Source organism: Microcaecilia unicolor, chromosome 4, assembly GCF_901765095.1.
Source record: "Microcaecilia unicolor chromosome 4, aMicUni1.1, whole genome shotgun sequence".
Taxonomy (NCBI): domain Eukaryota; kingdom Metazoa; phylum Chordata; class Amphibia; order Gymnophiona; family Siphonopidae; genus Microcaecilia; species Microcaecilia unicolor.
The window spans coordinates 176,190,785-176,215,548 of NC_044034.1; the positions used below are offsets into that span (position 1 = coordinate 176,190,785).

Below are 24,764 nucleotides of genomic sequence, written 5' to 3' on the forward strand. Positions count from 1 at the left end.
ATATATTTAAATAAATAAAAAAAAAAATATATATATATATATATATATATATATACCATGATCTGGTCCATATACGTTATTTTCCATGTATGTTACTAAGTATGTATGCACCTTAACGTAATACCATTTGTAATGCTGCTACCTGGAAATGGCAACCGCCATTACGGCAAATGTAAGCCACATTGAGCCTGCAAATCGGTGGGAAAATGTGGGATACAAATGCTACAAATAAAAAAAAATCGGAACGACGAGTGAGGTGATCAGATTTGCAGATGATACAAAACTATTCAAGGTTGTTAAAACATGTGTGGACTGTGAAATATTGCAGGAAGACCTTAGGAAATTGGAAGACTAGGCATCCAAATGGCAGATGAAATTTAATGTGGACAAATGCAAGATGATGCACATTGGAAGGAATAATCCGAACCATAGTTACCTGATGCTAGGGTCCATCTTGAGGTCAGCGCTCAAGATAAAGAGCTGGTGTCGAAGATAATACACTGAAATTTTCTGCTCAGTGTGCAGTAGCTGCCAAAAAAGCAAACAGGATGCTAGAAATTATTAGGAAAGGGATGGTGAATAAGACCGAAAATACTATAATGTCTTTGTATCTCTCCATGGTGCGTCCACACCTTGAGTATTGCATTCAGTTCTGGTCGCCGTATCTCAAAAAAGATATAGCAGAAAAGGTTCAAAGACTTATACGGTCTGTGCCAGAGCTGGTGGTGGAAGGCGGGACTGGTAGTTGGGAGGCAAGGATAGTGCTGGGCAGACTTATACAGTCTGTGCCAGAGCTGGTGGTGGGAGGCGGGGTTGGTGGTTGGGAGGTGGGGATAGGGCTGGCCAGACTTATACGGTCTGTGCCCTGAAGAGGACAGTACAAATAAAAAAAGTAGCACATATGAATTTATCTTCTTGGGCAGACTGAATGGACCGTGCAGGTCTTTTTCTGCCGTCATCTACTATGTTACTATGAATGAAGCCACAAAGGAAATCTACTGTAGCAGCATTTAATTTTCAAAAGGGCGACTAGGATAAAATGAGGAAAATGGTTAAAAAGAAGCGAAAGAGATCAACTGGAAAGGTTAGGACATTAAATCAGCATAGGCATTGTTTAAAAATACCATCTTGGAATTCCAGACTAGATGCATTCCACGTGTTTACAAAGGTGGAAAAAGGAGAAAAGGACAGCCAGCATGGTTAAAAGGTGAAGTAAAGAAGGCTATTGGAGCCAAAAGAATGTCCTTCAAAGAATGAAAATAGGACCCAAATGAAGAAAATAAGCAGCAACATAATTACTGGCAAGTTACATGCAAAGCATTTACAAAGAAGGCTAAAAGAGAATATGAAGAAAAACTTGCAGCAGAGGCAAAATCTGACAGTATCAACTTTTTCAGGTACATCAGAAGCAGAAAGCCTATGAGGTAATCTGTGGGACAGTTAGATCATGAAGAAGCAAAAGGGACACTCAGGGAGGATAAGGCCATAGCGGAGAAATTGAATGAATTATTTGCTTTGGTCTTTATGTAAGAAGATGTAAGAGACCAGTCTGTACCAGAAATGGTTTTCAAGGGTGGTAATGTGGAAGGAATGAAAGAAATCTTGGTGAACTTGGAAGATTTACTGAGCCAAATCAACAAATTAAAGAGTACTGAAAGCACTCAAATGTGAAATTGCTGAGCTGCTGTTAGTAATCTGTAACCTGCCGTTAAAGTCGTCCGTTTTACCTGAAGATTGGAGGGTGGCCAATGTGACATCTATTTTTAAAAAGGGTTCTGGGGTGATCCAGGAAATTACAGACCAGTAAGCCTTGTCCGGTAAAAGAGTGGAAACTATTATTATGAATAAATTTATGGAACACACAAATAAATATGGCTTAATGGGACAGAGTCAGCATGGTTTCAGCCAAGGGAAGTCTCGCCTCAACAATTTGCTTAATTTCTTTGAAGGTATGAATAAACATGTGAGTAAAGGTGAGCTGGTTGATGTAGTGTATCTAGATTTTTAGAAAGCTTTTGACAAAGTCCTCATGAGAGACTCCTGAGAAAATTAGAGTCATTGTTAGGAGGCAAGGTTCTGGTGTGGATTAGGAATTGGTTATTGGACAGGAAACAGAGGGTAGGGTTAAATGCTCATTTCTCTCAATGGAGGAGGGTGGAGTGCCACAGGGATCTGTACTGGGACTGGTACTATTTAACATATTTATAAATGATATGAAAATCGGAACAATGAGTGAGGTGATCAGATTTGCAGATGATACAAAACTATTCAAGGTTGTTAAAACTGTGCGGACTGTGAAATATTGTAGGAAGACCTTAGGAAATTGGAAGTCTGGGCGTCCAAATGGCAGATGAAATTTAATGTAGACAAATGCAAGGTGATGCACATTGGAAAGAATAATCTGAACCATAGTTACCTATTGCTAGGGTCCACCTTGAGGTCAGTGCTCAAGATAAAGATCTGGGTGTCGTCGTAGATAATACGCTGAAATTTTCTGCTCAGTGTGCGTTGGCTGCCAAAAAAGCAAACAGGATACTAGGAATTATTAGGAAAAGGATGATGATGTAGTGTATCTAGATTTTCAGAAAGCTTTTGACAAAGTCCTCATGAGAGACTCCTGAGAAAATTAAAAAGTCATGGTATAGGAGGCAATATTCTGCTGTGGTTTAGGAATTGGTTATTGGACAGAAAACAAAGAATTAAATGGCCATTTCTCTCAATGGGCGAGGGTGAATAGTGGAGTGCTACAGTGATCTATACTGAGACAAGTGCTATTTAACATATTTATAAATGATATGGAAATTGGAATGACCAGTGAGGTGATTAAATTTACAGATGACACAAAACTATTCAAAGTTGTCAAATTATTTTGGAGTGGAGGAGTGGCCTAGTGGTTAGGGTGGTGGACTTTGGTCCTGGGGAACTGAGGAACTGAGTTCGATTCCCGGCACAGCCAGCTCCTTGTGACTCTGGGCAAGTCACTTAACCCTCCATTGCCCGCTGCATTGAGCCTGCCATGAGTGGGAAAGCGCAGGGTACAAATCTAACAAAAAAAAAACCCACATGTGGACTGTGGAAAATTGCAGGAAGACTTTTGGAAAGTGGAAGACTTTGCATCCAAATAGCAGATGAAATGTAATGTGGACAGATACAAAGTGATGCACATTGGGAAGAATAATCCATATCATAGTTACCTGATGCTAGGGTCCACCTTTGGGGTCTGCACCCAAGAAGAAGATCTAGGTGTCGTGGTAGACAATTTGCTGAAACTTTCTGCTCAGTGTGCGACAATGGGCAAAAAAGTAAACATGATGCTAGAAATTATTAGGAAGGGATACAAAATAAGACCTAGAATACTATAATGCCTCTGTATCACTCCATGATTCAACCTCACCTTAAGTATTGCCTTAAGTTCCGGTTGCTGTATCTCAAAAAGATATAGCGGAATTAGAAAAGGTTCAAAGAAGAGCGACTAAAATGATAAATGGGATGGAACTCCTTTTGTGTGAGGCTCTTCAGCTTAGAAAAGAGATGTCTGAGGGGAGATATGATTGAGGTTTACAAAATCTTGAATGGTATAGAACGTGTAGAAGAGGATTGATTTTTTTTAACTCTTTCAAAAAGTACAAAGACTAGGGGGACACTCAATGAAGTTACGTAGAAAAGCGTTTGAAACAAATAGGAGGAAATATTTTTTCACTTAACGAATAATTAAGCTCTGGAGCTCTTTGCCAGAGGGTGCAGTAATAGCAGTTAATGTATCTGGGTTAAAAAAGGGTTTGGACAAGTTCCTGGAGGAAAAGTCCATAGTCTGCTATTGAGACTGACATGGGAAAACCACTGCTTGGGATTGGTAGCATGGAATGTTGCTACTATTTGAGTTTCTGCCAAGTACTTGTGACCTGGATTTCCTCTGTTGGAAACAGTATACTGGGCTAGATGGACCATTGGTCTGACCCATATGGCTATTTTTGTGTTCTTATGAGAGGAGGGGGCTGGAGAGCATTGGGTGGTGAATGAAGAAAGGAATGAGAGACCATAGGGAGGGAGGTCTATAGATCATCAGACTTTTGAAGGATGGTAGGAGAGAGCATTGTAGGGCGGGCTGAAGGGCATCAGGCTGCTGATGAAGGCAGGCAGGCTTGAGAATATCAGGCTGGTGACGTCAGGAAGGAAGGAGATAGCACTGGGAGAGTGGGTGGGAGGGCTGGAGAGGGGCAGTAGAGAGCATGGGTGAAAGGGCAATATTTTTGAATTCCCTCTGCATTCATCACTCTCTTTGTGCAGAATTACTATGATTTAAACTTGATGGTGTTCCTTGACAATTTTTACACCTTGTAAGTATGCCACAAGATGAAAAAGGTTGATAATCACTGCCTTGTGTTCTTGGATACACACATCTGTGCATTAAAAAAGTAATCATTGTCTCTTAGCTTTGTCTTCATCTTCCATGATTTTGCTTTCCACAATAAAAAAAGTGCTAAGCATATGTGTCAACTCTATGGGTGCAGTAGGTGCTCAGCACCCTCAATATTGACCAATCTCATTCAGTGTGTCCAGAGAGGGGTAGTTTATATGGCATTTAGCACCCCTTGTCATTTAAAAAGCTGGATTCCATGGTAACATAGTAGATGATGGCAGATAAAGAGTTGTACGGTCCATCCAGTCTGCCCAACAATATAAACTCATAGCGTAAGGTATGATATGTATACTTGATCTTGATTTGTCCTTGCCATTTTCAGGACGATGACTGTAGAAGTGTGCCCAGCACTGGCCTTGTTCTTTAGTTATGGAAGCTGAATTTGTCCAGCCACGATCAGGGCACAGACCATAGAAGTCCGCCAGCAGTGGCTTTGCTTCCCTTTTACTGTTTTGCCATCTAATCACCGCTAAATTTGTTTGGTTCTATGCCTTCTATATTTGTATTTATATTCAGATCATTTTTATTAATTCACCAAGCAGCAATTAAAATAGCAAATAGCGTTAACTTTTACAAATAGTGGAAAAATATTCCTCCCTCCTCTCCTTCCCCACATATTCATCCCACCCCCCTCCCTCTAACCTATATATCGAATTTACTAATTGATTACAGCCCCATGCATGAATTTTCTTGTAAATGTCAGAAGTTCAGTAACTGTTCTCTGGCAGCAGGAGTGAGAGTCTCCCAAAATGGGAACCATCTACATTGAAACCTTTAAATTTCTGCGGGGGTTGCATTGTACATTTCCAGTCTCTCCAGTCGCAATAAGAATATCATCTGGGCACGCCATTGTTGTATGGAGGGCGCCTGGTTTGCAATCCACTGAGTAAGAATCATTTTCTTAGCAATAATAGTAGCCCGCAACACAAAGTCTTTAAAACCGTGAGGCGCTGGTGGGCCCATTCGGGGATGACCAAACAAAAGCAGAGGATCATAGTGCCAACCAGTTGTCCACAAAGCCGATATCTGCTTTAGCAGACGTTTCCAAAATATTGATATCTGCGGACAGGACCAAAACATATGGCCTAATGTCACTCCTTCCTCTTCACATTTCGGGCGGGCCCCATTCGGGGATAATCCCATATGGAAGGCTCTCCACTGTGCACCTAGGGAGAAGGCCATAGCCAACTCCTCTTGCACATCCTCAGTTAATAGTTCCCATGATAATCTGTCAATGTAGTGTTTTAATTGGTGATAATGAAAAATGTCTGTTGATAACAAGGAAAACTGTTTTTTTTCAATTCCGCAAATGGCTTGACTTGACCTTCCTCTGTCAACACATGTAATAAATAGATCAGTCCGCGCCTCTGCCATCTGCGGAAAACCGGATACATGGACCCAGGGGAAAGACCGGATTATCACAGATAGTCATATATGGGGTAACCTGCGGAGAGAAATGTTGATGGCGGCAGACCCATCGCCAGACCGCCTTCGCAGTTGGAGAAATGGCAGAAGAGTGTAATACTGCAGGGGTGCTCCCTCCCGACACATGCAATAAGCAACTGAAGTGAACTTTGTGTGTCAGATTTCTTTCAATTTTAGTGGCTGAAAAATACTACTACTACTAATAATAATTTCTATAGTGCTACTAGACATACGCAGCGCTGTACACATTATATGCAGATACTTTCTCTGTCCCTAGAGGGCTCACAATCTAAGTTTTGGTACCTGAGGCAATGGAGGGTTAAGTGACTTGCTCAGAATCACAAGGAGCTGCAGTGGGAATCGAACCCAGTTCCCCAGGATCAAAGTCCACTGCACTAACCGCTAGGTTACTCCTCCACTCCTACAAGAAAAATCTTGTGTAGCATGGAACCAATCATTTACGTGTCTCATGCCACTAGCAACTGTTAAATGTCTCAACCTTAAGAGGCCCAAGCCCCCATTTTCCACTGGAATCTGCAAAATGGAGAGCGGTAATCTTGGCCCCTCCATAGAAATCTCTGTAGTAATTGATTCAGTTTTCTTTCATCTTTATGTTGGAGATATAGTGGTAAAACTTGGAATATGTACAGCCAGCACGGAACAATTAGCATATTGTACAATGCAATACGTCCTAAAAGAGATAGCGGATATGCCTGCCACAGTTGTAATCTAGTACTTGTATCAGAAATTAATTTAGCAATGTTAAGTGGGTACAATTGAGATAGGTCACTTGGTATACGCACTCCCAAATATTTAGCATCCCCTCCTGCCCATTGCAAAGGAAAATCTCCCCTGCAACGTGTGCCCTCTCCCTGTAGAACCTGAAGGGCCTGGGACTTTCTGAGATTTAACAAAATACCAGAGAGGTGACCAAAATTAGCGACTGTTTCCAGTAGCAGCAGAAGCGATCATTCTGGCTCGGTCACCCTCACTAGAATATCATCTGCAAATGCTAGAACTTTCACCAATTCACCACCAACCATGATACCAGAGATCTCCCCAGCCAACTTCAGCTGTCTCAGCAATGGTTTTAGGAAGAGCACAAATATTAAAGGGGAAAGCGGGCATCCCTGCTGTGTGCCTTTACATAGTGGTAGTACGTACTCCATTAATGAGTAAAGAGGCCATGGGGTTCGTATACAACACCTGTACCGCTTTATAAAACCAGCCCTGGAATCCCATGTACCTCAAAACCCCAAACAACTATTCCCAGCTCACCCTATCAAAAGCCTTGTCTGCGTCTAAGCTGAGGACCAAGGCCGAATTTTAGTCTGCTGACAATGTGCCATAGCTAATAGCAGACGTCGAACATTGCTCACTGCTTGACGATGTCTAACAAATCCTGTTTGCTCTGCCCCAATTAATTTGGGGAGAAATCTGGCCAGCCTCTCTGCTAATAACTTTGCATAAATCTTAAGGTCTACATTTAGGAGCAAAATCGGGTGATACGAGTCTGCCCGGTCAGTCGGCCACCCCGGTTTCAATATCAATGAGATTAGTGCAGTATTTGCATATAATGGAAACTCACCCTCTGACACCACTTGCTCATAATAGGCACTAAGTGGCCCCAGAAAGGAGGGGGGTAATAGCTTATAAAACTCTCCAGAAAACCCATGAGCACAGGGCTAATGACTTAATAATGTCTTGAAGCTCTTTCCCGGTGATAGGATCCTCTAACTCCTGGGTCTCTTGGGGTGACAACTTTGGAAGTCCTACTTGAGCCAAATAACCATCTAATGTAGGTAGACTCGTGGTATGATCAGCATCATATAAGTTGGAGAAATTCTGCACAAATATCTCTGCTATTTCCTCACTTTTATTACACACGTCCCCGCCCTTATCCTTTATAGCAGTTATCGCTTTACGCGACCCCCAGGACTTGACAAGACATGCCAACAAGGGTCCTGTTACCAAATCTCTGCAATCTATACTTACGATATAAAAGAGAGCGAGTCGCATGCTCATGGAGTAAAGAATTTAAGGCTACCTGTGTAGCATGCAGCTGTTCCCATGTAACAGAGTTTGGTTGCTGAATATATCGTTTCTTCGCCTTTTTCAATTTTGATTCTAGTTGCAGTATGGCTCCTGAAAGCTTTTTATTTCGGGCCTGAACGTATGCTATTATGTCGCCCCTCCGCATGGCTTTTGCTGTTAACCAGAAAAGGTTTGGCTGCTTCAGGTGGTGTTCATTAAAACTTAGGAAATCATTCCACTTTTGACAAAGATATTTGGCAAAATCAGTGTTGTGATATAAATATGCTGGAAACCTCCATCCCGTTCTAGCTTGATAGTACTCTGGGGTTTCCATATCTACCCACACCATTGCATGGTCGGAGGGTTCGGTCCACTAGTACATAATCAATACGTGACAAGGTACCATGAGCTCTAGACAGATGTGTAAAATGATGTTCTTCAGGGAGTGCCAAGCACCTACAAGATTTCGGGAGTGCATGAAAGAAGCAAGGGCTCTAGTTTGGGGCCCACCCTGATGAGCTGTTTTAGGGACCGAGCAATCCAGAGCTGGATCCAAAACCAAGTTAAAATCCCCCAATACCATTAACTTAAGTGCTTGATGAGGGGCACAGTTGTATCAATGTGTGATAGTATGTGGGATCATACCTTTTTGGGCCATAAAGATTTAAGACTAAAAATTCCCTGTTATGTAACCAAATATGGAGGAGTATATAATTCCCTTGCGGGTCTTTCGCTAGTATTTTCATCTTGCACACCAAACCTTTCCTAATCAATATAGCCACGCCTCCTTTGCGCCCCAGGGGAGGGGTAGAACATACCTCACCCACCCACCCTCTCTGCAGCTTCTGATGCTCTGCCTCCGAGAGATGAGTCTCCTGGAGGCATGCTATGTCTACTTTGTGCCTTTGTAATGCGGACATAATTTTTGCTTACTTCACTGGCGATGTTATTCCCCCAGTTCCAACTAATAATTCAGGTTGACTTAACCACCATTCTGGAAATCAGAGTGTGTGCAAACATCTGAAAGTGCCTCTAACAATAAATAGACCCCAGGCACCCAGCCTCACTCCAACCGAACAAATAACCTCACTCAAAACCAGAACTTCTGCTTGTAGGTACATCCATAAGTTATACAAAAATACTACCATCTGATAATTCCAAAGCTTCAGAAACATGCATGTGGCCCTGTTTCTCCTACCCTCACTTTCAAACCTCTCCCCAACCTCCCACCCTCCAAAAACATACCCCTCTCCCTCTGAGGACTCCCAGCAATTCTCCCTCTCCATTGAGGAAAAGGTTGAGACCTTAATGGATGATTTGGGACCTTTCCATCCCATCCAGGCACACCCCATCTAAGTTGCTTTTCTACAGAATCTAGTCACATAACCGTTGTGTTAAACATTTTTCTTAGCAAACATAAAAACTGCTAGCTATAACTATCTAAAGGAAGGAAAACAAACATCAGTAGCATTATCATGTGATTCAGTAAACCAAAGTCTCCGAATCAGTGTTATCCTTACTGTTCCATTCAGTACATCTCGACTGCTTCGTTAATCAGTGTATAGTCTCCCAGGCCTGTTATGGCATTGCCATTCCAGGTAAAAAGATACAATTGGTGTTACAAAGAGATCAAGGATGACAAAAAGAGCTAAGCAAACAGTTATAGAAAGAAGACGTTCAGAATAAGGATAGAGTGGTGATGTGTTATAGTTAGCTATGGATTCTCGTGGTAGGCCTTGTTGACGAGAGAGGTTTTCAGAGATTTGCGAAAGTTAGTTATTTTGTTAATTGTTTTTAAGTTAGTTGGTAGTGCGTTCCACAGCTGTGTGCTCATGTAGGAAAAGCTGGTCGCATGTGTTAGTCTGTATTTTAATCCTTTACAGCTGGGGAAGTGTAGATTAAGAAATATGCGGACAGATCTTTTAGCATTTCTAGGTGGCAGGTCCACGAGGTCCAGCATGTAGGTCGGGGCATCTCTGTAAATGATTTTGTGAACAATCGTGCAGATCTTGAACGCAATACGTTCTTTAAGTGGGAGCCAGTGTAATTTCTCTCTTAGGGGTTTTGCACTTTCATATTTTGTTTTTCCAAATATGAGTCTGGCTGCGGTATTCTGGGCTGTTTGAAGTTTCTTGATGGTCTGTTCTTTGTGGCCAGCGTAAATAGTCCAATAGTCCAGGTGACTTAGTACCATTGATTGTACCAGGTTACAGATTTACAGGTTTACAGATCATATGAACAGCCTCTAGTAACTTCTGCACTAGTAGCCAAATTTTGTCCAGTTACCAGTCAAGTGGCCTCTTTCAAAAGAGGCTGATTTCCATTAAGAAATGTTTGAGCTTCACTCGGTGATCCAAAAGAATACCAGTTGCCTTCATGGTACATTTTTAACTGTGCTGGGTAAACTAGCATAAACTGCTTCTGAGTTTCAGCTAATATTTTACAGACTGGGCCAAAGAGACGCCTGAGCTCTTGAAGCGCCACGGAGTAGTCCTGGAATATCTTTATAGGCACTCCATCATAAAATAAGTTGTCTCTTTTTAATCGAAAGCCTTGAAGAATTTCCATCTTATGAATATAGTTGAAATCTTTAACAATGACAACGCGGGGCCTATTTCCCATGGGCTGCTTGCGGCCTGTCCTGTGTGCTCGCTTCAGGCACAAAGACCCCATACTGTCAGAACGGGGTGAATTCTACCTCCAGCCACCATTCCAGTAAAGTTGTCAGGGATTGTTCCGGGAGCGTCTCAGGGATCCCAACAATTCTAAGATTAGATCTACGTGAGCGATTTTCCAAGTCATCTAGATGTTGTGTGCGCTCTGATACCATTCTGTGGATTTGTTTCATTTGTGGTACTGTATCCGCCTCCGTGTCCTCCACTGCTGACACTCGCTTCTCCAGCTCTCCCTTTCTACGAGTTGTATCTTCCAATAGCCCTTCTAAACTCGAGATATGCTCAGATAGATGTTGCAATTGCGGTTCTGTAGCACTCCTTACCGCCTCCGTTAACTGGTGTAGCTGTGGTGACGTGAAGAGTGGAGCTGTCGCGGTCGGACTCGGCACCATCTTTGTTTCACTAGCGCCCCGTACTTTCTCCGGTTCTTTCTTGTTAGATTTTCCAAGCATTGCCTTTTCGGCTCTCACTACAAATAGGTCCATAGAATGTATAGCTATTTTGCTAGCGAATGTTGTTCTTATATTTCATAAAGGTTGCTAGATGTGGCTGGGTCAGCGACAAAGGCTCCTTGAGAAGTGCTGTCACACGTCTGCCCTTCTCAGCTCATCATGTGCCCCCCCCCCCCATACACACATACATATTTGTATTTATCCCAAGCATTTTTGAATTACGTTACCGTTTTCATTTCCACCAGCTCCCGCAGGAGGGCATTCCAGGTATTTACCACCGTCTCCGTGAAAAAGTACTTCCTGACATTATTCCTGTTGGCCCCCTGCCCCCCCCTGCAACCTCAGTTCATGTTCTCTAGTTCTACCACCTTCCCTTCTCTAGAAAAGGTTTGTTTGTAAAATAATACCATTCAAATATTTGAACGTCTGTATCAGATCACCCCATCTCTCCTTTCCTCTGGGATATACATGTTCAGGTTTCACTTTTCTCTGAACTGCTTCAAGTCTTTTTACATCCTTAATAAGATACTGCCTCAAAAACTGAACACAATACTCCAAGTGGGGCCTCACCAACAACTTGTACAGGGGCATCAACACCTCCTTTCTTCTGTTGGTTATACTCCTCGCTGTGCAGCATAGCATCCTTCTGGCTGTGGCCGCTGCCTACTTGCATTGTTTCCTCACCGTGAGATCCTCAGACACCACCACCCCAAGGTCCTTCTCCTGAAGTGCTAAATTACTTTACCATACTGACATGTCACTCTCATGCAAAAGGTAGATATACATCAGAAGACTCAGAAGTGGCGCACTTTCTAGTACTGTTGAATGACATGTGAAGTGTTCTAGTGTTTGAAGAGGGTACATGTTTGAAACGTATAACAGAATAGTGTAGTAGAGATAGAAAGAGAGCTGTAAAATGAATGAAATTGAATTAGTGATGATAGTATACACAGTGATGGAGAGATTACTTTTATTGTTCTTGGCCAGAAAGATTTTTAACACTGCTGTTGCATAATGAACACTGATTTGTTCATGTCTGAAGAGACATGCCAAACGGACTGAAAGTAATTTAAATAGTTGGCAATTTGCATTGCCTGGAAATAGTATGAACAAAATAAAAGAACTATGTTTTTATCTTTCACATGATATTAAGAATTAATATTTGATGACAGAGCTAACAAAGCAATGTTCTGGCTGGTTAAATTCATCTTATGTCACTTCTGTAATAACTTATTTTTCCAAACAATTTGGTGCATACAGAGCAAAAGATTGAATAAAATATTTAGAAATTAGTGCTGTGCCTCCAACCTCCCTTTCTCTTCTTTCTTGCACACTGAATGTTTATGGGTTCAAAGTCTTTAAACTAGAGCTGTACCAAATATCATATTTTACTATTCGGCCAAATACAAATAATGAAAAATATTATTTGCCTGAATACAAATAGTGGGCATTGAGCTTTAACATAACAGATAATGAAAGAAGCAACGTGAAATCAGAGCCCCCCCCCCCCCCCCCCCCGCTCACTACCACCACACACACACACACACATGCACTAACATATACACAGTATCACCCTACAGATGATCATTCTTCTACTCCCCTCTGTCTCTTTCACCTAACAGATTTGCCCCTTTACTCATCTACCCCTTCCCCCACCCTTAAAGGTGACATCCTCTCCCCCTAATTCTCTTGCCTCCAGGGTCATCTCTGTGTCTTTCAACTCCCCTCCCATTGTCTCTGAGAGCCCTTTTCAATGCTACCAACATGAAGAGGAAGCGATCAGGGAGTTTCAGGTCATCTTTTCCATCCTGATGGGTCAGTAGTGCTTGACAGCAGGGGAGACCCAGAATTGCAGCTGTGCTTGGAGGCAGAGGAGGCCAGCTCTGGTGGTGATAGATGGCGAGGGAAGTAAGTAGGTTGGAGATGGCAATGGTGAGCAGCATTTACCTTCTTGACTTCCAAGTTGCAACTGGTGATTCATCCTAGTGAACTGCTAACTCACAGCAGACATTCTAAGGGAGCCAAAAAAAAAAAAAAGAGAGCAACAGTCTGCATGCTCTGTATTTTCAAGAAAACAGGAAGGTAAACGGTCCACAAGATCCAAAGTAGAGGTAGAAAGAAGCAGACCAGATGAGGAAATAGTTTATTTGAAGAATCTATTAGTTGACAACAATTGTTTAAAAAGCAATGCTGGACATGGCCATGTTTCACCCTTGTCACAGGCTGCGTCAGGAGCAAATAAAACTGTCAGAACAAATCAAAATACAATTTAAATAAGCACACAAAAATATCCAAAATAACATCACCATATACATAATTACTGAAAGGAACTAAAATGGCCTCGAAACACAATGATGACAGACAAAAATAAATAATTCCCTCAGTGCTAAAAAAAAGCCATTTAAAATTGATTAATGTGAATAATATGTGATGTCATTCAATAATATAGACAAGTAAAATGGACATATATAAGACCCAATATATAAATTGATAAATTAATACAATAATTGGCAAGTGTTTTACGTAACTGAAATGGTGTAAATAAAGGATTTGCCACAAAGGTATGAGCTCAAACAGTGAAATGGTGGGGGGGGGGGGGAGGGTCAGAATTATATAATCTTCAAAAACCACAAGAGATGAAAATACAAAAGAAGGCAGACTTACCAAACTCTCTTCTTCAAAAGGTGTGTGTTGTAGCAGCAGTCTAACGTGAATGGCACATGATCCTGTAGCTTATGAGTGAAAGTAAAAAATGTTTTAGAAATTAAATAATAAAGCCATATAAAAGGATTGAAAGGATTATTCAAGCATTCATAAAAGAAGGATGATTAAAGATGGAGTAGCCTAGTGGTTATTGCAGTGGACTTTGATTCTGGGGAACTGAGTTTGATTCCCACTGCAGCTCCTTGTGACTCTGGGCAAGTCACTTAACTTTCCATTGCCCCTGGTACAAAATAACTACCTGAATATATGTAAACCGCTTTGAATGTAGTTGCAAAAACCTCAGAAAGGCGGTATATCAAGTCCCTTTCCCTTTCCATGGTGATAAGCTTCAGAAGGGTAAAACATGTAACACTGCGTATAATACATACTGGAAATGCTGAAACAGAAATAATGACATGGAGATGATTATATTCAATGAAGAGGACCATGCCTTGATGAAACGCATCAAAAAATGATTTTAAATGGTTAAAGAATGTTAAAGTAACAGTTAAAGAATGCTATGCATTCCACCACACATCTATGTGTTCCAATGATCCTTCCTATTATAAATTACAAAAACAAGAGAAGCAGGAAGCCTATATGGTTCTACAAACAAGTAGCTGAAAAAAATAAGAGCAAAAGAGGCTTTGTTCAAGAAATACAAAAGAACACAATGATAGGATCACGGAAAAGATTATCGGATTAAACTCAAAGAAGCGAAGAGGGAAATACGGCTAGCGAAAGCGCAAGCGGAAGAAAAATGGCTGAAGATGTAAAGAAAGGTGACAAGACATTTTTCAGATATATTGGAGAAAGGAGAAGAGATGGGAATGGAATTGCGAGACTGAAAGATAATGAGAATGGCTATGTGGAGAGTGATGAAGGTAAAGTGAACGTGCTAAACAATTATTTCTCTTCGGTGTTCACGGAGGAAAATCCTGGAGAAGGACCGCGGTTGGCTGCCGAGGGAATGTCTGGGAATGGCATGGATACTGCGCTGTTTACGGAAGAATCTGAAGGTGGACAAAGCTATGAGGCTGGATGGGATACATCCCAGGATACTGAGGGAGCTCAGGGAGGTCCTGGCGGGACCTCTTAAAGATTTATTTAATAGATCTTTAGAGATGGGAGAGGTTCCGTGGGATTGGAGATGAGCGGATGTGGTCCCTCTTCATAAAAGTGGAGACAGGGAAGAAGTGGGATACTACAGACCAGTAAGTCTCACGTTGGTAGTAGGAAAAATAATGGAGTCGCTGCTGAAAGAAAGGATAGTTAACTTTCTAGAAGCCGACGGGTTACAGGATCCGAGGCAACATGGCTTTACCAAAGGAAAATCCTGCCAAATGAATCTTATTGACTGGGTGACCGAAGAACTGGATGAAGGATGTGCGCTAGATGTAATCTACTTGGACTTCAGCAAAGCTTTTGATACGGTCCCCCACAGAAGAATCGTGAATAAGCTGAAAGGGTTGAACTTAGGACTGAAAGTGGTGAGCTGGATAAGAAACTGGTTGATCGACAGGTGGCAGAGGGTGGTGGTAAATGGAATCCGCTCGGAAGAAAGGAAGGTGAGCAGTGGAGTTCCTCAGGGGTCGGTGCTGGGTCCTATTCTGTTTAATATATTTGTGGGAGATATTCCTGAAGGGTTTGAAGGAAAAGTGTGCCTTTTTGCAGATGACACAAAAATAGCCAATAGAGTGGATACCCTGGAAGGCGTAGAAACAATGAGAAGGGATCTCCGAACCTTAGAAGAATGGTTGAGGGTCTTGCAGTTAAATTTAATGCCAAGAAGTGTAGAGTGATGCACTTGGGGTGCAGAAACCCGAAAGAGAGATACCGAATAGGAGGGGAGAGATTAGTAAGCTCGACTCAGGAGAGAAACCTTGGGGTGTTGGTGTCTGAGGATCTAAAGGTGAAGAAACAATGCGACAAGGCGACGGCCGTGGCCATAAGGATGCTAGGCTGCATAGAGAGGGGCATAATCAGCAGAAGAAAGGAGGTGTTGATGCCCTTCTATAAGTCGTTGGTGAGGCCCCACTTGGAGTACTGTGTTCAGTTTTGGAGGCCTATCTTGCTAAAGACGTAAAAAGACTGGAAGTGGTGCAAAGAAAAGCTACAAAAATGGTATGGGATTTGCATTGCAAACCGTACGAGGAAAGACTTGCTGACCTGAACATGTATACCTTGGAGGAAAGGAGAAACAGGGGTGACATGATACAGACGTTCAAATATTTGAAAGGTATTAATCCGCAAATAAACCTTTTTCGGAGACGGGAAGGCGGTAGAACTAGAGGACATGAATTGAGGTTGAAGGGGGGCAGACTCAGGACTAATGTCAGGAAATATTTTTTCACGGAGATGGTGGTGGATATGTGGAATGCCCTCCCGTGGGAGGTGGTGGAGATGAAAACAGTAATGGGATAAACACAAAGGAATCCTGTTTAGAAGGAACGGTTCCGCTGAATCTTAGCGGAGATTGGGTGGCGACGCTGTTAATTGGGAAACAAAATGGGAACTGGGCAGACTTCTACGGTCTATGCCCTGATTGTGACTGAATAGATAGTGATGGGCTGGAGTGTAAATTTTAAGGGGCTTCGACGTTAGCTTCAGAACATAGTACAAGAACAGTGCTGGGTAGACTTCTACGGTCTGTGCCCTGAGAAAGGCAAGGACAAATCAAACTTGGGTATACAAATAAAGTATCACATACCATGTAAATTAGTTTATCTTGTTGGGCAGACTGGATGGACCGCTCAGGTCTTTATCTGCCATCATTTACTATGTTACTATAAATGTTCCAATGCAGGGTAAAACATTAAAAAGTCTTGGCAAAAAAATACTTCTTTTGGGATCAAAAATAGAGAAATGTACCTAGCATATTCATTAGATAGAGGCTTGAATTAAGATCATTTTTCTTTGGCTGTCTATGAGAGTTATTTTTAGATGTATGAGACCATAAACCAGCCAAGAACAGCAAAATAATAATTATAAATGTAAAATGTAAAAGCTGCTATACAATTATTTTGATAAATAATAAACAAGACAATCAGCAAAATGTAAAAAGCGGTGTAGAAATCACATATAAATAAATTTAAAAATATTAAAATGCTCAAATAAATATAAAACAAGTAAAATATAAATAAGGAAGAATACATGGCTATAAATCTGCTTCCTGGTTAAGTCCTTGAGCAACAACAGAGTTAAATTTGTAGAAGAAACCTTGTGCTGTCCTTAATATTTTGATGTCTCCTCCTTTCCAAGAAGGTCTTGACAGTACCAGGACCCAGAAACTGTAATGAGGGTCTGATAGTGATGGAATGGCCTACCAGAGATTTGTTTGTAACAGACCTTTTGATGGTACTTCTCTGTTCATTAGTCTCTCTCTTGTTAAACTGATGCGTGGTTTTCCCAATGTATAGAAGTCTACACCAATACTTTTACACTTGGTGGCCACCCCTCTACAGACTTGTGGCAATAGCCTTCAAGACCCAAACATCACTGTCCCAAGAATTCTTGTCTCCCACAAGCATGGGGTTTCTTATTCTGTGGCATTAGCTGCTAATGCAACAATTGTGGTTTAAACATGCACACACAGATTTTATTCTACTGTAATTTTTATCTTAGGGCAACAAATTTTGTCAGTGGATATTGATTTATGAAGTACTGTGTTTTGAATTCCTGTCTGGTTGTTATATCAGTTTTAAAATTTATAAAACAACAGGAAGCAGACAAATTAATACTACTCTGGAACATCTTTAATGCAAGCTACATAACCTTTAGACCCTTGAAACAGTTAACGTCAGGAAGCATAGTCTAAAATTTCCAATTTATGTATGGTACTCAACAGGAAGCTTGCCTGCCTGTGGAAATGTAATCTGTAATAAGCAACACTGGAATGTCTGTTTATATCTATCTATCTATCTATCTATCTATCTATCTATCTATCTATCTATCTATCTATCTATCTATCTATCTATCTATTTCTCTATCTCTCTGTTTGTGCCATGGCTGTTTAGCAAGTGATGCATGCTTGGATTTTGGATGACTAATAACAAGTTCAAGGTTGCAAACACAACTGTAAATTCCAGTCAAGGAAGCTAGAATCTGAACTCGTGGGAGATTGTTTATCTGTACTATTTATCTGTAAAACCATGGAAAAAGAGAAGACTAACTCCTGTGATACAGGAGACAGCTCAGGCTGACCTAATAACCTGGATTTGATTCCTGAACCCACCTCATTTTCCTACGTCCAACCAAGCACAGAAAGGTAGATATTCAAAGGGGTTTAACCGGGCAGGAGAGGCTCTTGCCCAGTTAAATCCAACTGCTGATTACCTCCACTAACCAGCCATTTGCTAAACAGGCTAGGGGCAGAGTTTGGGCAGAGCCTCAACATAGCCTGTTAGCAGCGATATTTGGTCCTCTAACCAGCAAGAGTTACTCGGGCACTGGTCTAATATCAAGTTCTGGGTCAGCGCACATATCTAGATATTCAGTGCCGGGAACTGCGCAAGCCTCGGCATTGAGTATCCTGGGTTAGTTCACCCTGCAGCTGTAAGCGTCTGCATCCCACCGTGGGATGAATATTACCTTCATAATATTCTTCTAGTCCTGGTTAAGAGTCATTATCTGACTTTATTTATAATACCTGTTACTCATTAAAGATATGAAAGGCACTTATTTTATAAAGGTAACATAGGTGACTTATAAGATAAGCACCCAGAACCAGCCCCAAGTGTGCACAAATGCTGAGGCACACATTTTCACCTTCCAAACCATATGTAAATTCATGTATTCTTAAGCAGGTATTATGTATTTGATAAAATACATGAGTATCATAACTCTGTGTCTGCTTATACCACATCGTGGGAACGCATACATGCAAATTGCCTAAGGCCCCACCCCCAATATTCAGCGCTATTTAACCGGTCAGAATGGCTGCTGACTGGTTAAATAATACTTAACCGGCTATCCGCCGATATTCAGCAGGGACCACATCCGCTTTTCTCCAATCCCACGGAACCTCCCCCATCTCCAAGGATTTATTAAACAAATCTTTAAGAGGAACTTCCAGAACCTCTCTGAGCTCCCTCAGTATCCTGGGATGGATCCCGTCCAGTCCCTTAGCTTTGTCCACCTTTAGATTTTCAAGTTGTTCATAAACACTCTCTTCCGTGAACGGTGCTATATCCACTCCATTCTCATATGTACTTTTGCCAGTCAGTCGTGGTCTTTCTCCAGGATTTTCTTCTGTGAAAACAGAACAAAAGTATTTGTTTAGCACAGTTGCTTTTTCTTCATCATTTTCCACATAGTGGTTTGCAGCATCTTTCAGTCTCACAATTCCATTTTTAGTCTTCCTCCTTTTACTAATATACCTGAAAAAAATTTTGTTGCCCTCCTTACATTTCTAGCCTTTTGTTCTTCCGCTTGCGCCAGGCGTATCTCTGTCTTGGCTTCTTTCAGTTTCATCCATTGTGCCTCCATTATTCCTCTCTCTCTCTTCCTGTTCTTGAGTTTTTCTGTATTTGATGAATGTCAACTCTTTACCCTTTATTTTCCCAGCCACTTGCTTGGAGAACCATATCGGTTTCCTTTTTCTCTTGCTTTTATTTACTCTCCTTACATAAACATTTGTAGCCATATTTATAGCTTCTTTCAGCCTGGTCACTGCCTTTCCACTTCTCATATGTCCTCCCAGCCCATCAGCTCCTTTTTCAGGTAGTCCCCTATTTTACTAAAGTCAGCATGTTTGAAATCCAGGACTTTGAGTTTTGAGTGGCTGCCCTCCACTTCAGCTGTTATATCAAACCAAACTGTTTGATGGTCACTGCTGAGTGGGTGCCCACTCAGACATTTGACACACTACCCCATTTGTGAGCAACAGGTCCAGCGTCGCTCCCTCCCTGGGCAGCAGTGACCATCAAACAGTTTGGTTTGATATAACAGCTGAAGTGGAGGGCAGCCACTCAAAACTCAAAGTCCTGGGTTCACTTGCTGCACGGCCATTTCTTTAAGAAAAAGGAAACTTGCCTTTTACCCACTGCAGTAGGGGGCCGACACCAGTGCAGGCCCCCTTTTGCTGCAGCTTCATAAAAGGACCCCTGAGTATTTAATTATATGTGTTCCTAGCTCAGGTTTTACTAGTCTAACATTATATAATGTATTTTACTTTTTTGTTAATATATTTTGAACATGTTCATGCTTTTCTAATTGTTATGTAAGCCACATTGAACCTGAGTTCTACTTGGGCTAATGTGGGATATAAATGTCATAAATAAATGAATGCAATAACATAATGCTGCAGGCAATTGAAGAAAAACCAGGAAAGAGTTGCCATAGCTTTCAGCTTATTGGATTACTAATTACAGGGTTCCATGATTTCCAGTAGTTAATCAGGATCTTTGAATGTTGAGGGCGAGGGCGGCTGACACCCAGGGCAAGTTGCCACTGCGCACCCCCCTCCCCCGGAGCGCATTCTTACTGTCATACAAAAGCGGGGGGCGGGCGGGAACGCCGATCCGCCCCGGGTGCACGTCACTGGGAGCTGCGTCGGCTCCGCTGGTTCCCTGCTGTCTCTGCCCCGGAACAGGAAGTAACCTGTTCCGGGGCAGAGGGAGCAGGGAACCAGCGGAGCCGACACCCCCCAGCGGCGTGCACCCAGGGCGGACCGCCCCACCGCCCCCCTCTTCCTACACCACTGTCGGGCTGGTAGACTCTTACTCCTGCTTCTGTCTGCTGTATCACTAGGTCTGCTGCTGACACTAGAAAGACATTGAAATGCAAGAACAGAAAATGCCTCTTTTCACATTTCAGTCTTTTTAAACATAGTAAACATAGTAGATGACGGCAGAAAAAGACCTGCATGGTCCATCCAGTCTGCCCAAGAACATAAATTCATATATGCTACTTTTTTATTTGTACTGTCCTCTTCAGTGCACAGACCGTATACGTCTGGCCAGCCCTATCCCCGCCTCCCAACCACCAGCTCTGGCACAGACCCTATAAGTCTGCCCAGCACTATCCCCGCCTCCCAACTACCAGTCCCGCCTCCCACCACCGGCTCTGGCACAGACCGTATAAGTCTGCCCAGCACTATCCCTGCCTCCCACCACCGGCTCTGGCACAGACCGTATAAATCTGCCCAGCACTATCCCTGCCGCCCAACCACCAGCCCTAGCACAGACCATATAAGTCTGCCCAGCACTAGTCCCGCCTCCCAACCACCAGCTCTGCCACCCATTCTAGGCTAAGCTCCTGAGGATCCCTTCCTTCAGGAGCTTAGCACCAGCAGCAGAGCCTGCAAAACCTCAGAAAGTGGCAGGAATAAGAACAGAAGCTGCTCTGCCACAGTGGCTGGCTCTGATGTCACCCAACTGTAAAGGCTGCTGCCAGATGACATTATAGTTGCCAAGGAACCAACAATTTTGGGGGATTTATTTGGTTATAACTGAAAGCCCTAAATTGCATATCTGGGGTGTTTTATCATTGTATTTTTTTTTCTGTTGTAACCAAAAATCAGAATCCTTAAGTATATTCCTCCTGTTAAAATAGCATAGTGAACAGGTACAACAAGGGTTGTGAGAATGCAAGTTTCCACCACTCAAGAGAGCAGGCAGCAGCAGCAGCACAAGATTCACCGTGCTGTTTTATCAGCATGCTCAACCTTTCTCTTGAGTGGACCACTTGTAAGGGTGACAGGATAATATACTTTCCAAGCCTGGATTTTATTTTGGCCACTCTTTGTTATCCAGTTTTGCTCAACCTTTCTCTTGAGGGGACCACCTGTAAGGGTGACAGGATAATATACTTTTCAAGCCTGGATTTTATTTTGGCCACTCTTTGTTATCCAGTTTTGCTCACTGAATTAGAGAGTTGAGTGACTGTGCTGGATGCTTATCCTTTTCCTGTAGGCTGCCTGGAAGGGAGGGGCTGGAGCAGAATGCCCTTGCTGCTGTAGAGTTTGAGAAGAGGTGGTGGAATTGAGTTCCAGGTTCTTTCTCAGAGAAATTAAACCCTGGGTAAAAGTAAAAATGTGAAGGAGACTGACTAACCACCCCCCCCCCCCCCCCCCCCCAAAAAAAAAAAAGAAAAAGAAAAAATTGAGTTTAAAAAAAAAGATTAGAGGCAAGTTATATATAATAGAGGAAATTTTCTTAACACCGCAAATACTTTCAGAATTTACTAGTATGTTAACTCACAGATTTTGTACTATGTCTCAAAGGGAAGGTACATGCTTTCTTTCCCTTTGAATTTGCCTAAAGCAGTTTCCCAAGTCCAGTCCTGGAGTACCCCTTTGCCAGTCAGGTTTTCAAGATATCCACAATGAATATTCGTGAAAGATTTGCATATAATGGAGGCAGTGTATGCAAATAAAGTTCATGCATATTCATTGTAGATAACCTGAAAACCTGACTGGCAAGGGGTACTCAAAGACGGCGCTTGGAGAAACACTGGTATATGCAAAGATTTGCACCTGCTTTTTTCTGCCAGTACTTCTTCCCTTCAAAATTACATTTATAGTTTTGAAAATGGAAAACTACATATATTATTTCCCCCCAAACCTAATTCCACCTCCAAGCCAGCCTACTTTGCTCATGGGTACAAGTGGCACTTTGTTAATCCAGGGTTGTATTTTACCCACACAAAGGGTGGCCAATTTTCAGATAACCAGTTTACTTGGGAGAAACAGCTTCCCCCCCCCCCCCCCCCTGTTTACAAAGCCGTGCAGCAATGCCGACACAACCCATTCAAAGTGAATGGTCTGTGTCAGCATTAGTGCTCCGGCAGCCGCTAGCGCGGCTTTGTAAACTGAGGGGTTTGCAAATTGCTCTCTGTGACCTATCAATCTTTATTATTGCATAATTTTCCTGCATGTTAACCGACCTCTTATTTTGTAGCTCTGTGATTTTTTTCATCTAAATGTTGCCAAAGGATATGCATTTTGTAAAGTCTCAAAACTTTTTCTGTTATAGGAATCCAAAATGTATTAAGCCTGTTCTGTGCAGTTTTGACAGAAAGCAAAGTACTCTTTCATTCAGCAAGTTTCCAGCGACTGAGTGATGCTTGCAGAGCACTGGAATCACTAATATATCCCCTCAAATATAGGTGAGCTTATGTTATGCCATTCTCATTCATTATTTAAACTTTCTGTTACCAATTAAAATCATCTAATTTATTTTTATGTAGTATGAATGTCATACACAATATAGCAAGGATGCACAAGTTTCCACAGAGTAAGAAATGCCATTGTTACTGAATTGTTAAAATTAAGATCAAGTTTACTTGGATATATAAATTTCAAGGTTGAGAAACAGGTAATACCTTTCTCTGCACTGACATACAAAATGGAGCACAGCCTTTGAAATACTAATCACAAATAAGAGCAAAATGAAATTTGCGTACCAAAACATGCTAAAAATGTTTGAGTGTTAGTAGTTATAAAATGGGCTTCTTAGTATTTATCGCGTGCTAATCTTTTAGTAAAAGGGCCCCTTAGTACTTAGCATGCAAAGTTTTATTTGCTCAAATAGCTTTATGGTGTGAGCTAATCTTTACTGTTTGGGTCCTTGTGTAATAGATTAGTCAAATAGAAACTGAGCACCTATATCTTATTTCTCCATTTTTAATTGTATACATTTTCTTCTGCCCAAGTTTTTATTTTATTGTTAACACACTATTCTTATACACATTGATAGTATGTACATATATATATAGTACTTCACAAAATAAATACAGACAAGCTTAGCACAATCTAAGTGAAGATTGTCTCTGAGTTTATGCAGCATTACATCTAATTGTGGTGTACTTTCAAAAGTGCAGTAGTACTGATGTACATCATTGGGCTGATAGCCAACAAACATGTTGTAGAAAAGAATTGTTAAAGCAGAATTTAGGTGTTGAAAGAAGCACAAACAAGAATTATTGGCAGAGGGGGCAGAAATTTGAATTTTATTACACTAAAGGTGTTTTTAAAGAGGGATCACTGTGATCATGCCTTTTTTCTTAGTATAATTTTTCTAAAGCCATTGAACACCCTGCAGGATTTCTATTGCCGTGATCATTAGGAAATTAGAATCCAGTTAAACAGCAACTAAATTAGAAACCATGAACAGTTCACACATTGATGTCATATGTTCATCATCAAGCAGAACAAATCCTGGTTAAATATTTAAGTGGGGACAAATGTTTCTTGAGCTGTTATTTTCGATAAAATGTGAGATTTTATGTAATTCTAAAGTGCACTGCACTTGCATTATGCCATTTTTTTCCATTTCAAGCAACATCTTCCAAAGGCAAAATTAAGACCACCAGACTTATGGCCAGAAGTAGATATTGTACTTTCCAGGTGTTTGAAGGTCAGAGATACAATTTCACATATTCAGCTGAAATACATACAACATGCAGCCTGCTTTAAAATGTATATGCAGTATAGTCAGTGGTACACATACTAAACAAAACAAATTCGTTCTGTAGCCTTCAAAAATATTTCAGCTGTTTTATTTTTCATTTCTCTAAACAGTTATTATGTAGTTCTCCAGCTTCAGTTTCGGCAGTCATTGAGTCTGTTTACTAAAGGTTTTCTCCCATTTTAAAGGTAATTCTATATCTGGGTGCCACATTTACATGCCCCTTGCACACATAAATTTAGAGAATTCTAGCACTTTTTTGGGTAAGTGTATATTTACATGTGTAATTTACTAGCAGGGCACCTTGAACAATGCTCTCTATGGGTATGTATAAGTGGGGCATAGATATGTCTCCTGCTTATATTCATAACTTAGGGCTGCTTTTACAAAGTGGTGCTACCAATTAGCGTGCACTGAATGCAAAGAAGCTCATAGGAAGCTTCATAAAAGGAACCCTTAAATAAGAACACAAGAGTAGCCATACTGGGTCAGACTAATGGTCCATCTAGCCCAGTATCCACATGTTTATTCACGCCTTCAAAGAAATGAAGCAGATTGGTGAGGCAAGACTTCCCTCGGCTGAACCCATGCTGACTCTGTCCCATTAAACTATGTTTGTCTATGTGTTCTGTAATTTTATTCTTTA

The 24,764-nt window shown here is 41.5% G+C and overlaps 1 protein-coding gene across 3 annotated transcripts in view; it reads left to right on the forward strand.

Moving 5' to 3' along the window:
* SBF2 (SET binding factor 2) overlaps positions 1 to 24,764 on the forward strand; it is a 919,918-nt gene that overhangs the window by 483,579 nt on the left and 411,575 nt on the right. For all 3 annotated transcript variants that reach the window (XM_030200990.1, XM_030200991.1, XM_030200992.1), the window contains exon 7: positions 22,685 to 22,817. In XM_030200990.1, coding sequence (XP_030056850.1) covers positions 22,685 to 22,817 — 133 coding nt within the window. The remainder of the gene's footprint in view (positions 1 to 22,684; positions 22,818 to 24,764) is intronic.